Here is a 24,666-nt window from a genome sequence, read left to right on the forward strand (position 1 = left end):
GAAAGTCAGAATGTATTCCTGATTTCTTGCCTGGTGGCAGTGGTGTGGTGAAAGGAACTGCTGCCCATGTATATATTGCTTTTCTTCTTTGTCACTCCCAGCTGCCTGAATCTGTTCTCCACCTCAGTCATGTAATTAGTCTAATACTGTAGACTGTAAGTCTTTAATGTAAAATAACCCATGCTTGTGATTTTAAAGTGCTTGAAAAGATTCATATTTCACAAGAACACAGTAGGTGGATCATTAATAATGGACAGACAAATCTGGAATCCTAAATCTAAAGAGACACCTGCTTTTGCAGTCCCTTATGTCTCCCAAAGCTGCTGTGGTGGCGGTTCTGCCCTAGTTAAGATAAGAAATTCTTTCCTGGTTGATTGTCAGAGTGTGAGTGAGTGAGGTATTCTACTGAAGAAGGCAGAGTTATACTTGGTTGCATTACTGGGTCATATCTACAATGACCTGCAAACAAAAACTGGGCTGTGTTCTTTCTCAGTGCCTGTGAGGGGCAGTTTCAGCTAAGAGTTGCATGGGGCTCAGTGGCTAAAAATCAAATCATCACTTTATTTTCTGCTTGCTGACAATTTCAGGGAAACTGGGGCAGGCAGCCTCTCATTATTTTCAGCTCTCGTCTAGACTGTGTCATTCCTGAGGGTTAGCACTGCTGTGGGCCACACTAGGACCTGCAGGCACTCAGTGATTCTGGTTACATATGTCATGTAGATGGTTTTGGTGATCAGGAATACCTTTAACAGGAATTTTTCGAACTTGCTTTCAGTATTTTAATTAAAATGATGCTGTAGCTTTCCATGGTCCTCTGTGTGACACCAGTAAACACTTGACTGATTGCCTGTCTGACTAATTCAGCTGGACACTTGTCAGAATAATCTAAGATCTTTCCATATATACAAGAGTAAAGATGTCTGACCATCCAAATTTTTGTCTCTCATACATTTTTTTACTTCAGCACAGTCAACTCTTATTAGTTTGCTGAGTCAAAGATGTGAAAATGACCTATCATGACATTTCCATGCAGTTTGAATTACTCCTTCAAAATAAAAATCAGATCATAGAATGGATGGTGTTATGAGCACTTTGTAACCTTTTGTTTCTTGCTTTCAAATTAGGCTTAAAACATCAGCCTTGGTCTGGAAAGCAACTACTGAGCACTGTATTAACAGCTATGTCAGTCTCATAAGCTACATTTTCGTAGCCTTTTAGTCAATTGTTCCTTGATTTAAGCCATGTGATTAAGATGATGCACAGCATGCAATACTACTATAGTTGTTCCTCTTTGAACATAGATTCTGTAGATTTATCCATAAATGTTATAAATTATATTTGGTGGCAGTTCTTGTATTTGTTAATATTTCATAGTTTGATAATTGGAAGTACAACTCTTAAGTGGAATTATACAATGTTCTTTTTTTTTTAATTATTATATTCTTCTCTCCACTTTCATATAACTTTGCAATTGAGTAACACAGATGGCTACTTACGTTTCTTAATTTTAGGCATCAGAATTGTGCTGAAGTTAAACTGGTATCCTAATGTCTATACTGCTAGTGGAAGATAGCTGCACCCTCCAGAGAGCCATTCAGCATCAGGCACACAGAATTCCTGCTGGTATGAGGAAACTGGTTTCTCAAACCAAGAATCTAAGGTTCATGTCTGAAATTATGCAATGCTTCTCCAGGAAAAAATGTTACTGAAGTAATTTTTTTTTATGGTTTAATGTTAAGGTCAATTTTCAGAATTAAATCTGCTGCATGATAGGATCTAAATAAAATGAGCTGAGTGTGTAGGAGACTGTTTGGTGCCCAGGTTGTAGGAAATGTGTCTGGCTGCTGACTAGGTGCCAAGCAGTGTAATACTCGGTGCTCCTTGCTGGTAACTGTTCTGCTAACAGCTGTGCAAAATCCCAGACTTTGGGGTATCAGAAAAACATCTTCCAGAATCTATGTGCAAAGTCAGTACTAGGGGTTAGCTGGCTTTGGTGACTGAGGTGCCTCGGTGAAGCAGTATAGCCTGAATATAGTTACAACTTTAAAGCATCTTTTAGTTTGTAACCACCAGTATTGGCGCCTGCTTCAGGTAAATTACGTAACACAGAATGTAACATTTATGCATAGTCTCTCTTTTCTTGTTTGATGAATTAGACCTTGACAAAGAGGTGTGAGGAGAAGCATACAGAGGATCTCTATAAGCAGCAGTAGCCTGTGGTTGTAACAGGTAGCCCTCCTCTTTCTCCAGCTGTGGTGCCTCTGCAGGTGCTGATGTTGGCCAGCTATCCTTACACTGGTTTGGAAGGGTGCACTTGCTTCTGGAATCAGTGCACAAATCACTGCACAGTGGAACTGTGTGAGCGTCCTGCCCTTCCCTGGGCAGTCAGGAGGCTCCTGTCTGGCTAAGATTACCCAAGCCAATAGCTGTGGCATATTTGTATGCATATTTTCTCAGACCAGAAGTTATCTGGTAGGCTCTGTACTGTCCACTGGCTCCATGCTGCATGGCCTTTCTCCAGGAGCGTTGCCCTGTCCGCAGCTTCAGGGGTTATGGTGGAAGTAGTTGCGGTTCTGGATTTTTAACCAACCAGTTCCCACGTTTCAGGGAGCACAGCAGAGAGATGATATGTTGATCTGAAATTTTTCATTCCAAATTTGGTCACTGGTCTTAAATTATTTTTTCTACCAAAGGTGTCGGAAAATGACAGATGTCCTAAGCTTTCCAAAGAGTTATTTAGGGATTAGAGAAAGGAGGAAGTAGACGCATCCCTTTAGGTTTCACCACCAAATGCCTTTTGCCAACACTAAAACCTGTACTGTTTCCTTGTCTGACTGCTCTGCAGAGAAACCTTGCAGGATGAATCTAGGAAGCTGGTCTTTGTCAGTTCAGTTTGAACTATTTCTACCTGACAGACTTGCATGCAAGATATACTTTGAGTGAACCTCTTAGAAAAACAAACCCCATTCATAGTTTGATGTTATAAAGTGAAAAAAATTGGGTCAAATGTGTGTTTCTGATGAGAATTAATCACAGCTTGAGTGCCTTATTTGAGTGATTTTTTAAAGGTATGTAGGTATGGGATTTTTTTAGTTTTGGATTTTTTTTCATTCTTCTGTATTACTAGATTTCTAGGATCAAAGTGGACATGGTGAAAAGGCAAGCATGCTGTTAAATCAGTATAGTTTTATTTTACAGGATTTAGATACTGTTCTAACAGTTCAAATTCAGGGCTTTCTCATAGGAAATGTTTGCTGGAAGTTGAATCGAAAAGTACATTGGATCGGCAAAGTGTTGAACTGTTCATTGCTTTTGCTCACAACTCTGAAAAGTTTTTTGGATTTTTTTGGAGGGGCTTGGTGAGTGATCCAAGCTGTTCTGTGCTTTTGAAAGTTGAGTGAGCTTTGCATTTCTTCACCCATCTTTCCCTGTGGTTTTCCACTTCTGTGCAGTCAGCTGAGGAGGAGCAACGTCCTCTTTATACAAACCTTGTATGTGCCCTTCTGGGCTGGGCATGTACCATTGGTCCCTGTTTTGGGAAGCATGGAGTGTCAAGGTGCATTGTGTGAATCCAGAATGCAGGACGTGCATCCAGAAGACAACGACATGCACAGTATTCTTGCTTGAAAGAGCAATGCAAAACACTAAAATGAGTTCTTAGAAACACTTGTCCTCTTGAACATCTGGTGCTTCAGCTCTGCAGTGATTCACACCACTGCCACAGTTTCTTCTCCAAGTTATGAGTAGGTTCACCTGCTGGTCCATGACTGTACGTATTCAGATACTTAAGAAAGCTCCTTTACTCATGAGTTTTAGGGATGGGAGTGGAGTGAAATGAGCATGTAAATAGCTCCAAGTGGAGCTAAAGTTTACTTGTGGGAAGGATTGTTGGAAAACCCAAAAATGATGATGCTCAGTTGTTTTTTCAAAGGATACTTCACATACCAAAGCCCTGATTGGATCCTTCTGGCATTTTCAGGATACAATTTGCCAAATTAGAACTGAAGGAATATAGCTGGTAACAGGCCCAAAATAAACTCATGAACTAAACTTTATTCATGCAAGGCAACAGATAAAGAATGAACAGGAATATATATAAAGACTGCAGCTTTCTGGCAGTGATGGGAGAGTTAGGGGAGATTAGGCACAGTTGTGCTGCTGAGGGTAGCATTAAGTGGCCTCAGAAGAAGCAACTGTCATGTTTGCTCCTCAGCACAATTTACTTCCTGAATTACTGCTGTAAATTGATGACTGCTGAATCCCACCATGAAGGAGTGGGGAGGCTGCTTTGTATGTGCTGGCTCTGAGATACATCACTGTTATCTATTCTCTGCTGGTAGCATATGTGAATCATGTGCTTTAATTCCAGCACTGCATCCACTGTGATCCTGAAATCTCCACTCCTGCAGTGGAGTCTTCTCTTTGCCTTGGCATCACTGCTGCCACCCTGAAGGCCCTTGTTACCTGTTAATGCTGCCAAGATACATACTTCCAGAGAAAAAAGTGCATACCTGTCCACTGGCTGGTGCAGGGAGCCATGATACAGCTGTGTTTTTTACAAAAGCGTACATGATTCTTCCCTTACGTGAATGCACATATGTTTGTTCTCCACTCACCTTTGAGAAGTGTCAAGGCATCTGAGATCATAAAATATCTTTATTGGACAATGCTAAACTGCCAGTGTGAAAATAAAAAAGACATGTTCCGGTACAGTGTATCTTCTCTTTCCTTTCTAGTTTGTTGTTTGCTACTTTTCCTTCTCTTTTCCTCCTGTCTCTCCATGATGTCTGAATGTGAAAGGATGGTGGAGACAGTCCAGGTGGTGTTTGCCTTTCCCATCTCAGAAATATCTGTACCAGAACATCCAAAGTAGATGCTTAGTGGGATAAGAAGTGAGTCAGTCTTTGGAGCTCAGTGAAATAACGGCATCCTAAGATTTTTGTTGCTGTTGTTGTCATTGATATTAGTTTTCAAATACAATTGTGGTTGGCAGTGCATGTGGGTGGACTGGGCTGGGGGATGCGCAGCCCCTCTGCTCTTTGCCTTTTGATTTTACTTTGCTGAGGCTGAGGGAGCATTTCTGGGAATTGGCATGTAGTGGGAACTGCATTTTCTTTCTGTGTGATTTCGAAGGGAATTTAAAATTTCAGTTTGGACTGAGCTAATGCCTCTGCATGTCCTGGTACCAGCACAGTGGTCTGAAAGATTTAAATTTGTTTGCTTTTTTAGGCAGCTGCACTAGTCCACCTCTGAAGACTAATCTTCTTTTCTTCTGCATTAGTTATTTTGGAATTAAGTGTAACATGGAAATATTGCATGTTTGAAACTTGAGGATTTATCATTTGGAGTTTTAAGGGACTTAGCACAGCTCAAGTACTCTTGGTAAACTAACATAATTTAAAATTTAAATTTAGATCAGCTTAAGGACAAAATGCTTTATCAGTGATCTGTAAATTGTATTGGCTACAACTCAAAATGCTAAAAAAATTCTTTTCCAGCATTTGCCACTTCTCATAAGGAATTTGATAATGATAATGATTATGGATATAAGGAGATGCATTGCCTCTGTTCATTGTACAGTCTCAAGCCAGTGCTTTCAAATATGTGTGCTTAAAATTAGATCTAACCAAAGTGTATTTCAGTACCCTGTGGTGGTTTCTGAGGAAGATGTTTTAGCCATTCTTTGTGTCTGAAAGTTGGATCACTTTTAAGGGCCTTGCCTGATCTTTACACCTGTCAGGTCAAGAGTGGTTGGCATTATAGAAAATAAGAACATATAAGGAAATGACAGTTCCTTTCATCAAATTATTTTAATATGTTGAACTTACATGTACACACATGGGCAGGATACCTACAGTAGTTAGCTCCTTTTCCAGAGGCTGCTCCATGAACTGTACATTGGTAGTGCTGGAGCTTCACAGCAAGGAGGCTTCCCTCCTCTTCCCCCCATTTCTGGCAGCTGACCATTCTGCTATTTTTCTTGCTCATCTGCTCCATCAGATGTGCATGGCCTGCACGCTGCCTGTCTCAGACTCTGCATTTTTGCATTATATCCCATTTTGCTCTGCGTTCTCCCCAAGATGTTTGAGGTTCCCATCCCAAGTTCTGATCTCAGCATCTGTTCCTGACATTATCCAGATGCTCTAATTTTGGGGCCTTTAAAAACATGACTTTTCTGATTCTGTTTTTCTCTGAAACCCAGATAAGATCATGAAAGTGTTAATCTAGTGGCTAAACAATGCAGTTGTTTTGGAAAAGACACTTTTGACCACAAGTTTGTGCAATTGCTGGTATGTGCTGAATGTAAATTAATTCATTGTGCCTGGGATAAGGTTACTTTTGTGTAGCTGTGGCTAGATGGAGCTGTCAGAATGCGTAATGCAGTTTGATTTATGTGCAAAGGCTACACGTGCTAGACTTTCCTGGTATGTGCTATTCATTTCACCTACTATGGGGTTCATTGGTGATACCCTTTTACTGTTTTAGCGTAGGTGATATAATGCTTGGTAATTATTTTGGAAAGTAGAGGAATCATCTGGGATACAACAATTAGGCACAGAGACTTAAATACAATTTGCTTTCAGTGAGGGGCAACATTATCCTAAAGCAAGGACATTTCAAACAGTAATGAATGCATAAATGTTTCAGATTAAATGTGTATTTTTTTGTTTCAGTGTGGGCAAAGTTCTCTTAATAAGTGAATGGTCTCCAGTGAGGCAGGTAATGTAAAAGTGGTCTTGCACATGAGAAAAGGTGACCCCTAATGAAAAGTATAAAAACTATTCTCTTTAGAAGCTATGCTGTCTCTCATTTTCAGTCTTTGCCTTTTAATAATAATTGCTAAGATGTTTTAATTAAAAGCAGATCTGGGAGGTATTATCTGCTTCCTCTGTTTAGTCCTTTTAAATGTTAATCACTTTTGACAGCATAATTTACCCAGCTACCTGTGTTACCCTTATGCAATGCTTTGTGTGGCACTGAAATACAAACTGCACCCCAAAAAGGCTTTCTAAAAATTCATACAATTGCAAAGATTAAATGTGGCAGGAGAAATACAAAGAAAAAAGAATCAAATGAAGATTTAATGAGACATTCAGAAAAGCTATTTCAAGATGGCTGGAGCTTCCCAAGAAATTATTCTTTTGCAAGAGGTAACCAGATTGAATTCACTTCTGTTTCTGCTGAAGGACATTTAGAGAGCAGTTGAAGATAGGAGGCAGGATGGGAGGTAGCCTTGGAGCTTATGGACAGTTTCTATCAAGCAGGATTGTTAGGTGCACGCAGAAGAACAAGGGGAATAAAAGAGAGAAAAGGAGAAAAGAAAAAAAAGATCTTACCTCCCCCTCCAAAAAAAAAAAAGGCAACCTTTAACTTATAATTGTAAAAATGAAAGGACACTATAAATTAATCAGAAAAAAATATTTGTCTGTAGGTAATAAATAAATAATCTTTTGCTACGATCAATCAGCTTGCTTTGTGTGATGTTTTTGAATGGAGACTTTGGCAATCAGATTCCACATACTCTTTAACCTTGTACAAAATTTAATGAAAAACAGAGTTACTACTGAATATACTGTTTTGCCAGCTCGACAAAAGATGTTAAATTCTGCATATTTTTGCATAATAAAGATGAGTGTTGACAGTGTAATGATCCATTTGGCACAGATAAAATCGTGAATGATTTTAATAACCTTACAACAATATTTGAAGTCACTATGAAATATAGATACTTCAACCAGGGATGGGCCTGCTGGCCTGGTATGAGGTGTCAGCTACTTTTATAGCCTTAATTTTTCCAGGAGAGAAAAGAGGAGAAATATAGGCTAGATGAGCCCTGAGAAGATGGGGAAACATTAGGGGATCTACAGAATGGAAGTGATCTGTTTTGAGATTTTCAGAGCAGTCCTTATCCACAGGTTGAGGCTGATGGGTTTGGCAGTGCTTGTGTCTCCTTCCCTAGGCTGCACTACACTTTTATTATGTGTTGAAAAATGCATTTTATGGATATGGGGTGAGTTAAGGTAAAAGGTAAGAATGATAGTCTGGTCCCAAGTTTGGTAGCTTGAAATGATTGTGCATATAACTGTAATTTCTCTTTTGGGTATTTCTTTTGTTTTTTGCAAGTTTTTTGTATTCATCCAGGCAATGTAGTTGCATTATTCCCAGTTGCAGAGTGATTTAGGGAATTAATTTTCAAAATTAGTCCTGAAAATAAGTCTGGAATCTTTCAAGCTTTCACACAAAATGATTTAGGAGTATAATTCTATCAGAAGTCTCTATTTATGTTCCTGTTTCTTTGGTTATAATGCACTACATCCCTATGTAAAGAAGAAGCAGTGCAAGGCAGACGCTTCTGCAACAAGTAGTCAAGAATCACAGACTGATGCAAAATTATTGTTAGAGTAATATCAGAGGTGTCCTTTACTGGTTATTCCTGCATTTCAAAGAGAGAAAAGCACTTGACTACCAGCAAATATGTTTTCAAAATGGATGTGATGACATTAATCTGCTAGTTTCCTTCTGAGGTTCTTCCTTCTTACTCTTATTTCTTCCTGTGTTTTTTTTTTTTTCCTGTTTGTGTTCAGAAAGACTTAAGGGGACAGATTTGAAAAGTTACTGGGTGGCTTTTAAAAGCAGAGTTTCAGAAATACCTGAGCATCTGATTCTAGCATTTTTATGGGGGGAAAAAATACATGGAATGCCCTTCCACAACCTTATCTGCCAAAATATTGTTGAAAAAGTGGCTCAAGATAATTTTGGAAATTGGGAGCCCAGGTTTTAGTGAATGTGCCTGGGGCTGTGCTACTAAGTCATTAAACCTGGTATTTTGTGGGAAATAAGCAAGTGTGTGCTAAATGAAAATCCACCTGGATATGGATGAACCAAGCTTTTTGAAATCCATACAGAGATCACTGTAGTCTTCTTAGCAGTAGAAAACCTAAAGGTGTTTAGGAAGATTCTCTTCTTTATTGGACTACCAAATGTTATCTAAGGAGTGTGTTTTGGTTAAGAGCAGAGCTCTGTATTTGGCATAGGTTCACATAATAACTGTGGTGAGTCAAGATCCAATGTCTGGGGATTGCCACAGGATGGGACAACCTCTGTGGATTTCCTGGCATGTGTCATTTACAATCAGCCCAGTGCTGATAGACAGCTACCTTTTATACTTAATTTTGTAAGGGTAGCCCTACTGTAAGTTAAGTTGCAGTGTTTTCACTATTGTTACATGTTAAAACAATAAAAACTGTTAGTCATGAGGGAACAAGCAGTCATTTGCATTTAGGCTATTTTAGAACCTTATTTAAAGAAGGGAGGCAAGAATTATTGTCTAATGTGCTGGTTATTTTTGTCATTATACACAAAATGAAGAAAACTGTTATTGTTACCTTAAATGTCAGAGTTAAATGATTCTCTCTGATTTTTTTTTTCTAATCTAGATAATGAAGTTAGATAAAAAAAGCACCATATCACATTGTTTTTCAGACCTCTGAAAAGTTTGGGGGTTGGGGAGGGGATGTGTTATACAAAAGGCAAAAGGCACACGGTTTTACCTTTTGAACAGACCTTGACGTTTATTTAAAATAAGCCTAATTTAATCGGTATTGTATTGCACACTGAAGATAATTTAGGCTAGTGTCAAGGACAAGTGTTATCTATTCCTTTGTTGTAGTGAGGTATTGAAATAATGAGTGGAACAGAAGGGAATCAGAAAATGTTTGAAGTTTTTCATCTGTGTCTCTAGATGGGTATTTTTAATCACATTCTCCTGGCTTTTGCATGCAAATTACACTGAACAGCGCACACTATATAAAATGAAGAGCTGTATTTTGCAAAATCTATTTTCTTGAAGTTTAATAAGCTTGCAAAGATTGTCCTATGCTTTAACTAACTAGTTACCTCTTTGTACCTCACCTGAAATTAAAATCTTAGAATTTAACACTGCTGTTTTGATCCTGTAGCAGAGGAATGGAAAGCTTAGTCTTCTTTTTGGAGGTTTTTGAAACCATTTCTTTCTTAGTACTCAATGACTGCAGCTCTCAATGACAGATGAGACAACTGTTAAGATTTAATACATTTTTATTTCAGCAATATATCTTGCTATGTGACACCAGCCCCTCTAATAACCCAGTGTCTGGATTACTTACTGCATAGCGTCACTGCTTAACTGCTGACCTCTGTGGCAGAAATAAAATACTGAACTCCTGTATGGTCTGAGCTTTTGACTTGGAAATCTGCAGCCCTGCAGAGTCATCCCATACCACAAGCTCAGATGCATGAAATACAGAGTATCCTTTAGAGCCTTGTCCTGTAAAAAGGCAGACTTTCATAGCATGCTCTAAAAGTGTAAAATTGTTTTGAAAGTAATACTAATGTCATTGTCCTCAGTGTGGTTCGCATGTACACATTTGTGCTGAGGAGTCAAAAATGGAGGAGATGAAATTGGCTTATTCACATGCTCAGATCTGCCCCAACTACTTCCCAAGCACAGCACTCTCTCTTCTGAAACCATGTTTTCTTCATGCACCACTTTAAAGCCAGGATGGATATAATCTTTTTCGGTTTCTTTTCAAAATGAGCTAAGGAGATACCGTGGTAAATCACATATTGTGATAATTTTGCAGAGTATGTCCTTAGCCGTGAACAAGAAGACTGTTGGTACAAAAGGATTTTAGAAGAAATCTTTTCTGTATAAACTGAGGATTTAAGAAAATAACAGGGCAGTATATACAGAAAAGTATTACATATGTTTTCAAAGGAAGAGTTTGTGAAGAAACAACCTATTTTAAAATACCGTGATAAAAAACTTGTGATTGAAAAACTGTCCTATTTAGGACAGAGATATTTTCTCCAGCTGTTCTCATAGCCCAAACAAGCATGGATTTAAGCATTTTTGTACCTGTCAGATGGAGGGCTTGTAACAATTGTGGGAGGCAAACTTCTCTCTAAGCATAGTATCTTAATAAAAGAAAAACAAAATTATTTAGAAGAAGTTGGGATGATGTTCGTTCTTCTTGCACTTCTAACCATAATTCTGGTTTTAGTTGGAAGCTGGGAAGTGTCTTTACCCCATAATCTTAACCAGACCAGTGAGATGTGTCTGCAGCATTTCTCATACTTGGGCTTCCAGGGCTGACTCCATCCTCGGCTGGATCAGGGTGCAGCGATGGCACTGCCCACCCTTTCAGTGATGGCACTGCCCACCCTTTCAGTGATGGCAGTGCTCACCTTTTCAGTGATGGCACTGCCCACCCTTTCAGCGATGGCAGTGCTCACCTTTTCAGTGATGGCAGTGCTCACCTTTTCAGTGATGGCAGTGCTCACCTTTTCAGTGATGGCACTGCCCACCCTTTCAGCGATGGCACTGCCCACCCTTTCAGCGATGGCAGTGCTCACCTTTTCAGTGATGGCACTGCCCACCCTTTCAGTGATGGCACTGCCCACCCTTTCAGCGATGGCACTGCCCACCCTTTCAGCGATGGCAGTGCTCACCTTTTCAGTGATGGCACTGCCCACCCTTTCAGTGATGGCAGTGCTCACCTTTTCAGCGATGGCACTGCCCACCCTTTCAGTGATGGCAGTGCTCACCTTTTCAGTGATGGCAGTGCTCACCTTTTCAGTGATGGCACTGCCCACCCTTTCAGTGATGGCAGTGCTCACCTTTTCAGTGATGGCACTGCCCACCCTTTCAGCGATGGCACTGCCCACCCTTTCAGTGATGGCACTGCCCACCCTTTCAGTGATGGCACTGCCCACCCTTTCAGTGATGGCACTGCTCACCTTTTCAGTGATGGCACTGCTCACCTTTTCAGCGATGGCACTGCCCACCCTTTCAGTGATGGCAGTGCCCACCTTTTCAGTGATGGCACTGCCCACCTTTTCAACGATGGCACTGCCCACCCTTTCAGCAAGGTTTGGCTGAGCAGCTGTGGGCACCAGGGCTGATGAATGCATGCACTGGGAAGGCTGGGATCAGTAGCTGATTGCAAAAGCTTGTGTAGTGTTCCTTAGCATGGTTACAGTTAGCAGCAGAAATGCAGCATTCAGAGGCATGATTCAAACTACAGCTTCTAGAGCTGTTCCTGGCCAGGTGAGCATGCCCTGCTGAAGAGAAACTCACCTCCTGGCTCCATTGGCCTTCTGCTTGTTCTGTCAGCTTCATGAAATGGGGGGCGTTTCTGCATTTCTGGGTGGTCTGTCCCTAAGAGCTGACCAGTGTGGATGTCTTTGGATGTTAGCTGCACATGAAGGCCAAGATCCAGCCCTGGTGTTGGTTTTGCCGTGTCCATGCAGTAGGTTTAGCTAGGTAAGCACATCAGAAGGGCTTTGCAGGATAATCTGTGTGCTCTGCCTGTCTTTGTGTCTGTCTGTCAGTGTGTACGTGTGGGCTGGCAGTTCAGCTCTCGGACAGTGCATTGTATGTAGAAGTGGCGTCTGGTACAGTCAGGGGCTGAGGTTGTGGAGAACCAAATCTAGCCAACCAAGCAGGCAGCTCAGTATCAGCTACTGCTAATAGTCCTTGTAGTAATTCCAACTCTGTTCAGTTATTGTCTTATTTCTTTGGCTAAGCCTCAGCCTGATTTACACCATGGAGTTCAGGTCAAGAGCAATTCAGACAGAATATACACAAATGACTTTTCCAGGGTACCAAAATCATACTTGCTTTTTGACTGTTGCTCAGCAGGAAGGGGGAGAAGATAAAAAAAATCTTTTAAATATGCATAAAATGAAATTAGTATTTTAAATATTTTAACATTTTAAATATATTTGAAATATTTTTAATAGCATGGGAACTTACAGGATAGTACCTAAAACTGCATTTAATTCCTACTGGGAGAGGATTAGATTGCAATTTAATATTGATTCTAGAATTTCTCAGATCAAAGTGCCATGGGAAATGAATAATCTAAAGCAATGTTTTAATAAAAAGCTTGTATATTTATTTCAGAATCATTTCTTAGATTTAAAGAATCATGAAAGCAGAAGATTTTAAAACTACCTGTAAAATTAAAGTGTCCTTCAAATCAATAGATGAGTTTTGATCTTGCAGATATGATTTAACTTGGTGTGTTATGTTGAGCTTTGAAAACAAGGGGTGCTAACTTAGTCAGCAGATTTGGAAACGACTTTCCCTGAGACCTATGATGTATTTTCCAGCACTGGTTATTTTATCTCATGGGTTTTCGAGGGGGTGGATTATGTTCAGCATAGGTAAATGCAGAGTCCTGTATGTGGGCTGGAATAACCCCTCTCAGCAGTATGGGCTGGGAGGCTGCTTCCTGTAGGGACAGACCTGGTGGAGAACCCGAAGAATGTGGGTCAGCAGTGCCCTTGTGGTAAAGATGACCAGCTTCACCCTGAGCTGTATGAGCCCAGTCTGTAGCCAGCAGGTTTAGGGAAGTGATTAGGCTGGGCTGAGCTGGGAATGTGCACTCACAGCCCAGAAAGCCAACTGTATCCTGGGCTGCATCCAAAGCCCTGTGGGCAGCACAGCATGGGAGGGGATTCTGCCCCTTTGCTCTGATGAGACCCCTCTGCAGTGCTGCATCCAGCTCTGGGGTCCCAGCACAGGAAGGGCATTGACCTGTTGGAGTGACACCACCAGGATGATGGAGCACGTCTCCTGTGAGCAAAGGCTGAGAGAACTGGGATTTGTTCAGCCTGGAGAAGAGAAGGCTTCAGGGTGACTTAATTGCAACCTTCCAGTACCTGAAAGGAACCCACAAGAAAGAGGGAGAAGGATTTTTTACAAGAACATACAGTTACAGGGCAAGGGGGAATTGATTCAAACTGAGAGTAGATTTAGATTACATATTAGGAAAAAATTCTTTGAGGGTGGGCAGGCACTAGAGCAGGTTGCCCAGAAAGTTGTGGATGCCCCAGGGTGCCCCTGCCCATGGCAGGGGGGTTGGAACTGGATGATCTCTAAGGTCCCTTTTAACCCAGATCATTCTGTGATTCTGTGATTATTTCTCTCTGCTTCTGGAATATTTTGGGCTTCTGAATACAAGGAAGACATTGCAGTGATGGCCCAGCCAGAGCCCATCAGGGTGGATTAGTGGCTGGAAGCTGTCCCAGGGCAAAGGGACCTTTTAGGGGTTCTCTGTGACCGTGTGGCTCCCTAAGGCACAACAGTCTTGATGTAACTGCTCTCGGTCAGGGATGGTGGAGAGGGAACTGGACTTTTCTCTAAGGTGCCCCGGAGTAGTGTGAGGGATAAGAGACACATTGTAACAAGGGAAGTTTCAGCTCCCTATGGGGAAAAGGACCAAGAGGGCCGAATGCTGGGAGAGAGCCTAGAGAGGTTGTGGACTGTCCATACTTCAGGTTATTAAAAAATGCAACTGGGTGTGGCTCTGAGCACCCTCCTCTCACTGACCCTGGTTTGAACATGGGCTTGGACTACTTGATCTCTAGAAGTCTCTTCCAGTTCAGGTTATTCTGTGATTCTGTACAAGCTTACACCTCTGTATAATTCACTGAAAATTGAATAAAAAGTATTAATATGATGGTGGAATGTGAACCTTTAAATGTCCTTATTTTTCCAAAAGCTACAATGCAGTAAAGTTATGAAAAGTTCTTTGTTTGGCTCCCTTCCAGCTACTTTACTTTGAAAAGTTTTATGAAAAGCTAGTTCTGGTTTCATGGCTGAAGTGATTAATTAGGACAGGTAATGATTTTCTTGAAATTATAGAGGTTTGTTGTTTGTGCTACAGCTTATCCTAAATTGAAATGGTGCTTTCCCTTTTTCTCCTTTTGAATTGCTGGGTGATGTCTAAGTCTGTAGAGGGGACGCTCAGGTTGCACATCACATCCAGCACAGAATGATTCTTAGATGCTACTCTTTTACTAATTGCTTTTTTTTGGGTTTTTTTTTTTTTTTTTTTTTTATATCTGTGGGCAGTAGGGTATTATTATGGAAGTATCTATTCTGTATTTTCTCTTTCTAGCTCATTGAAACAGTAGTTATATTTAAATGGGTTTTCAATGAGCCATGTAGAAAAGTGAAGCTCAAGGAATAATAAGAATTTGAGTCTGCCATGGGGCTATTAAAGTCAGTTCAGTCATCAGAAAACCTACGAATTGATTTTGTATTTAGTTTCTTTCATTTCTAAATAATAATTGGCTACTCCCTTGCTAGAGATTTTCCTGAATTTATGTTTTTTTTTTTTCCTTATACTCATCTGTTCATTCACAAGCAACTTGTGTTTTGGGATGTTATGGAGTCTGAGGTGCCATTAGCTGACATTTGATTTACTGCTGGGCCTTATTAAACTACTCCTTAGTTCTGCATTGTAACATGGACTGAGTAATACATAGACTGCTTTGGGTATAAGTGGTTTTTGCCAACCCTCAGGAGTTGCTAGAGAACTGTGCTTGGATTCTCTTGCAATCTCCCTCAGTTGTGCTGGTTGCACAGGATGTGTATAGTCACTTCTGTTGGTGCCTTGCTAGTTCACTGTACAGTCTTGCTTGAGACTGGAAATGCTTTTTGCTGAGGAAAGGATGCCAGTGATGTGCATATTTAAATTTTCTGCCAGCCTTCTCCATGTCCTCTTCCCAGGCACTTGCTGCACACGTCTGAAGGCGCCTTATGTTGTGAGAGGGGTTGAATCTCCCTTATCAGCAGCCCATGGCTGTCACAGTGAGTTCAGACAGAGACACACACAGTGAGACTGCAGGATGGGGCTGGGCTTAACCCTCTGGCTTCAGAGGTTAAAGGAAATGCTTGAAGTAGCTACTGTAGGGGAAGATATTTTCACAAGGCTAGTTTAGATTTTAGAGTCTTATTTGAACCATCAAAATCTATTTTCAAGGACCATAAGTCCCCTGAGAAAAGGTTCAGTTATTAAGCGTAAACTGAGAACTGGAATCCTTGACAGCATTGGTGCCTCACCAGAGGTGTGTGGTTGAGCTGCTCCATCACTTGGAGCTGTCTCACAAGGTCTATGCTCTTTGTTCTCCTGGAGCCAGAAAAATGACATCTTGTGTGAAAGGCAGTTTTGTCCATGGATGACCATCCTGCAGGAGAAGCTGTGCAGCATAAATGCCAGAAGACCATAGCAGCTGTGAAAGGGAAGACCACATCTGGAAGCTGTATAGACCAGGAGGGGAAGGGCAGGGTTCAGCCAGGGGAATCCAGACATTTGGAGTTGCTCAGCAGAATAACTACTGAACAACTGGCCACTGAACAGCCAGAAAAGTTAGGAATGTTCTTGTAGGAATGTATCTCCAAAGTGTCCTGGTGAGAAGAAACCAGATATTTAAAATGGCTGCTAATACTCTAAAAAGGTGAGTGATTTCAGTTTCACTCAGTGTTAAAAAGAGTGGATAAGAAGTGTGGAACCTCTGTGAAACCCAGAGGGTATGAAAACCAGAGAATCAGTTGCTATCTTTGTAGCAGGAGAATGGAGCTGTAATCCTCACTGATACTAAAATAAATCTGAAATCACTGCTGGTGCCTACACATGAGCCAGTATCAGATTCATCAATAAATACCACTAAAGAAATAGCCAATTTTGGACAGGCACCTAGGAATGTGCAAAATTCAAGCGATTTTTTTGACAGTCTTGTCATAGTGGTGGAAAAATACAGCAGAAGTTTCTAGCTTTACGAATTTCTTTGGAGTGGAGGATTTCTGGTTTTGTGGTTTGGTGCTGAAGAGAGACGACATGATTGGACCATTTGATAGTGATGAATTGGTTTATATGATAGTAATACTTAATGAAAATGTAAACAGCCATTGCTGGTGGAAATAGTTTTTTAATCCAGTTAATTAACATTCAAGTGCTTAATCTAGTCTATTAATTAAGACTGCATATGTGTTTACTAATTTTTAATTACTTTAGAATAGACGGAAATTGTAATAATTAATGTTGGAATGCAGACTGCTGCTGTGTCAATATTAAAATAAATCAATCTTCTTGCCTTTTATTTATTTAAGTAAATATAACCTGGTTACCATCATGTGTTGAGTCCCAGACAGAACAGTAGAGAAGCTTATCCTGTCTTTTAGAAAGAACAAGATGTTGGATTGTAATTAATTCAGTACAACCTGGTGTTACAGAGGGCTGAATACAGTAACAGGCTGGAATGCCTTCCTCCTACCCCAGATCCAAAAGTGCCTCAGTAAAACTTTGTTTTGATATCTCAGGCTGTGAAATAATTTCTTTATAAGGCATTTGCTTGATGAAGCTAACATATTTAGCAAAAATAAATTCTGTTACTCTCCCTTCATTGTCTGTCTGCTATGGAAAGACTTATCAGTCAGAAGAGCATCAAGTTGCTGGTTTTTAAACTACTACTACTACTACAGTACTCCTATATTTCTTTTGTCTTCAGAGGATAAGGATGGCAATAAAAAATCCCTTACACCTCTTGAAATATACTAACGATCAAAAGTGTGCTTTTTACAGCTCAGGTAATTGTTGAGTTTTACTGCAGTTTTGTATTTCCAAAAAGAGAAAACCTGTTGGTCAAACACTGAATGCTATTGGTTTTTAAAATATTTGTATTTTTTGTTGATAATTTACACAAAATTGCTTGTATTTCTTACTGTGGAGTTTAAAAAGTATTTTAGTGTATGCAGTTGACCATTTGAAGACTTACTCTAATTCCATTGCTGCAATGGAATTAACAACCTAAAAGTTGTGATCTGAACAAAGCTGCTGTTTTTATATCTGAATGTGTTAATGAATATTTGAAACTTATTTTTTCTTGAAAAAGTTGTATACACATACACTGGGGACCAAAATCTTACATTGTTTAAACTGATGACACTTCCTATGCCATCTTACCATGATAAATGGTGATAATAAAGCCTCTTACTTTTCTGTTGCTTTTGCCATATTATAAGAAATGTAAGCATGCCAATCTAAATTAAGCCTATCATTTATTAAATTTGATTTGGGATGCCAAGGTGGTTTGTTTTTACTTGATTTTATTTCCTATTTGCAGATTTTTAGTTCAGTGATTGAGAAATGCAGAGAGTCCTCTTGCCTCAGGTGATTAAAACTACTGTAACCTATTAAACTATATTCTCTTGTCTTTGATGCATTCAAGTTGAGGTCCCATGGGACGTGGGGTGGATAAAATATATTATAATTATTTATTAGCTGTTGTTGATATGATATTTGGTCTTTGGTGTGGGTTTGTCTTCACAAAGAAAAACAAAATTAAGCTAAATAGCAGCAGTACTCACTGAATTCTGGTGGAAGTTCTTTTAAAGAGCTGATAGTGGTCTAATATTGAACAGCTAAGCTATTTTCTTTATTAATGCGTTACTATGGCTTATTCAGTCCTTCTGCTGTTCATTCCTGCATAGGAGTGGATATTATGATGAGTTTCTCAGGTTACTGCAGGTGATGAGATCTAAAATGGAAGGACAGATAACAGGAGGCACAGCTCATCTCAGGTGTTGGAAATAACAGAGTGATTCTCAAAAGATTAGGGTAAGTTCAGTCATTTATTTCTTATTAAAGAAGAAAAAGATCCACATGGAAGCAATCTCCTGACAGTAAACATGATGTTTCCAGAAAAGATAGTCATGTTCATTTTCTACTCTTGTAAATCTGACATCTAAAACCCAGCAAAATACCATAGACTTAACCGTTGACTTTAAGGCTGATAGAAGCTCGTCTAGGAACGTGTGCTCCATTCTTTGCCAAATTAAAAACATCTCTGTGGCCTTTAAACATGACTCATCAAGAGGCCTTTTCCCTGGCACAGAGCAGTGTTTATGGCTGTGGATTCCTGCAGCAAAGGATTCTTCATAGCTCCAGTGACCTACTCCTGTGGTTCCTTCCACGTTGAGTAAAGTGTCTCTGAAAGTTTTTTGTTTTGTTTCTTTTTCTTGCAAGGATGGGAGTCAATGTGATCTCTGGGCCTCTAGTAGTACAATTCCTCTCCTTGAATAATCTCTTTTGATTAAAATAAAGGGTGTTTAAAGGGTCATGTAAAATAAAGAGTCTCTGAAGAAATCAGAGATAAATGCTTGATATTATAATAAAGCCCAAGATGTTTTGGCTATCCTTGTTTCCCACAAGCTCATAATCTTGCAGAATGGCATACCAGGGTCTGGAAATCAAGATTCAAGAGTGTTTATTTGCAATAAATCTTCCAGTCCCAAAGACTTGCTAGCTTATTAGGAGGACTGAGCTATTGTAGTCCAGATGGCTACTGTACCTTTGTAGTGCTGTTTCACAATGAACTTCCTAACCTGTGTTCCTAATGCTAATTAGATTTGGATAAGACTAACATGGCTTGTGTTTCTTCATGCTGAAAAAAATGTTACAACTTGGTATGCCTTTTAATGGAACTGAAGCCTTTTGAAGGTTTGATGCTGTCAAAACTGTGAATACCTGAAAAAAACCCGATAAGATCAAAAGCTAAGCTTGGAATAAGAAACTTTCATTTTTAGATGTTCTGAAGTTATAGGTTGTAGACTGTGTGGAATAGGCAAAAAGCTGGAGGCAACTTAGAGTAGGAGATAACATGTATAGAGATTTATATGCACATACCTTTTTGCATATATATAATATCTATAAAATACTTGTAGCTGCATGCATCGAATAATATTTTTCAATCAGCCTCAGAGGAACAGAATGTAATTGGGGAATTTATCTTGATACCTGACATACGAAGGACAAAAAGATTTGCTGTTTCATGCTAGGATTCTCAAATGCTTTGTTTGTCTTTTGCTGGAATATCTTACAGACCTTCACTTGTGGATTAATTTATTTTCAGTTGCTGGAGATTGGTAATTAGCTTGCTATAAAACAGTAAGAGAGTTATGAGTAAAGTTTTAGAAGCATATTTTTGTAAGCATTGATATTTCACATTGTGTTAGAAAATTAAATTTCCAATACTCTTGAGCTACTGACATTTTGGTGTTGTCACGTCTCTTTTGTGTGTAGATTACTCAAGCATAAAATAATGACTTTTATGGTAAAAACATGTTCCAGCTGTCTGCAGCTGCAGTCTAGTTTTCCTGCTGCTACCTGCCTTTCAACCAGCACTGGAGAGAGCATGGATCCTTTATCCATTATTAGTTTCTTCTTTCTGTTTTTTGCATGCCTGAACCTAAATTTGCATTAGATATGGAATTATTGGCAGAAATTTGCTACTCCTTGTAATTTCAAAATGACTGGTGAAAAAGAGTAAATGCCTGAGAGTACTTTCACAAGCTGAATTCCCAAATGGTTTCCACTTGGGCTTAGAGTTGAGTTTTAAAAATTTTTTATTGATGCTTATGTAAGTTAAATTTGAGTAAAGGGATTATTATTAAAATCTTTTGGCTAAGATGATGTTGAAATCAGTTAAAAAAAAAAAAAGAAGAGATGCCTTTTGCTTACATAAAGTTTTAGCTGTGTTGCTAACAGAATAAACAATTTGCAGGGACCAGCATAGGTTTAAGTTGATTTGCTCCATTTACCCTACCAATTTGGACAGAAGAATGTAATACTTTCTTGGAAATGTCTTTCAAATATTATATTATAGATTAATTTGCAGGCTGCAGAGTGCTGCTATCCATAACGCTTTTTTCTCTGTCTTGAAAATTAAGTTCTAAAATGAAATGTGTATAAGAGCTGGCGTTATCTCTTTCAGTATGTTATGAAAGATAAATTGGGATAAATTACTTCTTTCAAATAAGTGCATAAAATCATCTACAGTGGAAAAAATATCTCAGGTGTATCAAAAATCACTGTGATGTTTTCCTATTTTTCTTGCAGTGGTGAACACAGATTTAGTAAATATTTATTTAATTAATGACTTGGCAAAGTTCTAAAAGGGAGTTGAGATTTCAAACTTGTCTTGGAGAAGTTGATGGCTAACAGATACAGAGTATTTCCATAAATCTGACTAAAGAAATTTTAGAAGAGAAGCCCACAACTTAAGTAATAATAATAGATGGCAGCTTAATAGATGATGACTGGTTGTGATTATAACACTCCCTTGGCTTTGCATTTTGTCTGTAGCTTTCAGTGTGTATAAACATGACTTCTTCTTGAATATTTTTATTCTGTAAAACTGTGGTTTTGCTCATGATTTGACTCTGTAGTAATGATGTGTATAGAGGTATCTAAGCACACGTATTGAATTCCAGTGCACAGGCATCAATCCACACTCAGATAGTTTTCTGCATTTCTGGGTAGGATGAAGTGGTTTCCTTAGGAAGGTGCAACCCTTGCTTTCCTGACTTGGTGCCATTCTTTCTCTGGCTCACCATGATGAGTTTCGTGTCCCACCAGAGCTGTTGACTCTTTGCAGGATCCAGTTAATGGCTGCCTTTCCTTTGGCTGATGATGTTGTGATCTAGGCATTGATTGGAGTCTCTGTTGATAGACACTTCTTGCTCTTTGGTGGGAAGAAATGTTGAAATGCTGATCTGCAATGGCACTTTGATGGTGCTGAGGTCTTTTTTTAACAGTAGATTAAATTGTCATTTGCAGCTTGTGGCTGTGTTTGATGAGCAAGATCCACACCATGGGGGTGATGGCACCAGCGCCAGCTCGACAGGCACGCAGAGCCCGGAGATTTTTGGCAGTGAGCTTGGCTCCAACGCGGCATCGGCCTTTCAGCCTTACCAAGCAACAAGTGAAATTGAGGTCACGCCATCAGTCCTTCGTGCAAGTGAGTAAATGTTCTCAGTATCTTAATGTGTTCTGTCTAAATTTACAAAGATGCCAAGAGCATCGATGCTGCTGGGAAAAGTGATTCATTATCTGTCCTTATCGAAAGCTGATCAGAACTGAGAAACTGCATAAATGCTTCTTGCATGCAAGTAAACAAACCTGTCCTAATAAATTATTTATAAATTGCTTTTAGGAGTCATAAGCTGCTTCTATGCTGCCAGTTTAAAATTGTCCTCACTCTGAAAATCACAGCAATATCTCCAAATGTAGCTGCTGCATGGTGTAATTTTCGGTTTTGTTCATTTAATGAACAAAATGGTAAAAAGAAACTAAAGATAGGAGCTCTTTCCACTTAACCTGTCAATGTTGCTAGGTTATGCTGTCACCTTTCCATAAAAACACCTGCTAAAATATGCATTTACTGTGTTGCAAAAATACACTTTAAAAAGCAGAAACTACATCCAGAAACATCCCTTTATTTTGTTTATTTCACTGTGATGAACATTTGTTGGAAAACCACATAGCAGGAATTACTTTTTGCATTTCTTGCTCAGGCAGGTTCTTTGACTATTTGAACTTATTAAGAAGAAAAATATGGAATGAAATTTACTGTATAATTTTCATTGTTGTTAAAAGTACCATGCAAACAAAACAAAGTGGATAAGGTATTGTGTCCTTTTATGTGTAGTGTCTATAATTTTGAACTTTTGAAATAGGGACTCCACTCCAGAAAATTCTTAGCAGAAGATAGTGTTATCAGTCCTTTGATATTTTACAGATACATTGTTTGAAACAACCATGTGTAATTTCCAAGAGATTAATTTTGTGTAGGTGTTTTATTAATGGATAAAATCAGTGTTTAAGCAGTCAGGTAGAATGCAGATGGAGAAGTTACCACTCTGTTAAGTTTGCTGGGTTTTGTACCAGAATGTTTTCTCTACAATTACGGGAATAGCATTTAACAATTAGCTTACATAGAGCTGAATGTGTGTCTTTTTAAGCTGTAACTATGCTTCATTGCAATACAGAATTAAATTAGGGAAGGATTAATGGCAGAATAAAGAAGTATCCTGGAATTTCAGGACCCTTCCATTTTGCTGTCACTAGAGTGTGTCACTGCTAAATGCACATCTCATTTCCATGCATAAGCCAAAAAACTGTCCTCCTTGCTTCTCAGCTTAACAGGGGTTAGAGCAGGCAAGTGCATACACATTTTCTCCTTAGTGTGATTATCTGGTATATTATACAATATGTGAATTTTAGTGCACCAAAATCATATAGTACAGATAAAACTCAGTGGTATATTGGACAGCTCACTTATCTTTGGTGTCATTCTGGAAAATACATGAAGCATTTGGCTAGTTCACTGATTGCTAAGATGACCAAAAAGGAGTTTGAGACCCTTCAATACAAAGCTCTTTAGAAATACAGAATACTTCTAAAAACTGTTAGTAAGGATTATAGCTCTTTGACACTTTTTGTAGAAGCATGCACAAATAAAGTGTGTGAAACAATTTGTAATAAATATGTTATCAGAAATCAGAAATGTTCTCCTATCTAATTCCTTTCTTTAAATGTTGACAGATATGTTTTGGTTTTAAATGTTCCAAACCACAGACTTGGAATCCCAATGCAGTAATATTACTCCATATTAAACATACCTATTTCAGGAATTTCATTTAAATATACATTGAAAATGGAAATACTATCCTTATTGTTGTTCCTTTATAACTTGTGAAGTGAAGCATAGCATACAAATGGTATTCTCAGTATTTCAAATAATTATCTTCTTACTGTGTAAGTTCTATTCAGCAAATAAAACCCATCCAGTTTTGCGGTAGATGCAGATCCTGATTATTACATGTTGACAAGGTCATATATCTATTAATTGGATTGGAGATGGGATACAAAATTGCTGTAATTATTGTAATTTTCCAGCTAATTGCAGGGTTGGCGGTGAATATTTTACTTCTAACAAATGAAAAACAGTATTCCGTCTGAAATTGGTTTATAGCATTTGAGCCGTTTTGTTTTACATCTCTGGTGTTTTTTGCTGGCGCAGTGGGCTCTGCTCCGTGGCCGTTCCCGCGCGGTTTTGTGCCCTCGTGCTGCAACTCACCTGCATCCTCTGCTCCCAGGCAGCAGCTCCGTGCATTAGGCTGGGGCTCAAAGCCTGCTGAGATCCTCCTCTCTTTGTTCTGGTTGCCATGCTACCCCTTTTGTTTGTTTATAGATCACACCATCGCTCCTCTCCCAGCAAGGGAAAGGTTAGCTAGATCAGGTCCAGCTGGAAAAGTAGTATTCATCTGGAGTCCCTCTTTTCCCATGCACAAACACAGCCTGTACTTTGTGTGTTGGAGAGGGTGTGTGTGTGTCAAATTCCATCTTCCCATATAAACATAGAAGCAAAAATGAGGCTGGCCCATACCCCCTGTGTTGTTTTGCAGTGTGAAAACATAATTCATTGATACAAGCAGTTGATTTATTTATGTTTCTTATCTAGCTCTTTCTTTTTTACTGCTTTTCTGTTTCCCAAGTTAAACTTCTTATTGTATTTCATCACTTCAGCTGCATCTTTTTTCTAAGCATACAGTACACAAGGCATTTTTTGTGTTTTGCCTGCGTGTTTTCTGGGAAGAGGTTGGAAGCTCACTGCAGAAGATTGTTAAAGCAGACTGATGTTTATTCCCTGCTGAAATATAAACTGGCGGCGCAGGTGAAAATTGCCAAACCTAATGAGCAATTTGGCAGATAAGACAGGATGTCAGGCAGTGACAGTTCAGCAGCGGGTGCACTGCCTGTGAACCAAGTTGTTTGTTTCACAGTACTGCATTTAAATATTGTAAATAAAATCCCTTTTCAGCTTCATGAGATATTGTGAAAAGGGTCATCTCTTTGTCTTGTTTTCCTTTAAAATTATTTAGTTTGTTCAAGAACTAAGACCACCCTTGGTTATTTGTCTTGGTGTGATTATGTGTAACAAGTCTCTGAATATTTCAGCAGTTACAGTGAAAAAACAGTTTTCATACATAAC

The 24,666-nt window shown here is 39.2% G+C and overlaps 1 protein-coding gene across 24 annotated transcripts in view; it reads left to right on the forward strand.

The window, feature by feature from the left end:
* The window catches only part of PARD3 (par-3 family cell polarity regulator), a 487,425-nt gene that overhangs the window by 170,384 nt on the left and 292,375 nt on the right, over window positions 1–24,666 (forward strand). For 18 of the 24 annotated variants that reach the window (XR_008429410.1, XM_053935553.1, XM_053935704.1 and 15 more), the window contains one exon: window positions 21,450–21,630. The exons of the other annotated variants lie outside the window; for them this stretch is intronic. Coding sequence is in view for 17 of the 18 variants with exons in the window: in XM_053935553.1 (XP_053791528.1) it covers window positions 21,450–21,630 (181 nt within the window). In the remaining variant the exon portion in view is untranslated. The remainder of the gene's footprint in view (window positions 1–21,449; window positions 21,631–24,666) is intronic. 24 annotated transcript variants of the gene reach the window in all.

The sequence above is a fragment of the Vidua chalybeata genome, chromosome 1 (genome assembly GCF_026979565.1).
Source record: "Vidua chalybeata isolate OUT-0048 chromosome 1, bVidCha1 merged haplotype, whole genome shotgun sequence".
Classification (NCBI taxonomy): Eukaryota; Metazoa; Chordata; class Aves; order Passeriformes; family Viduidae; genus Vidua; species Vidua chalybeata.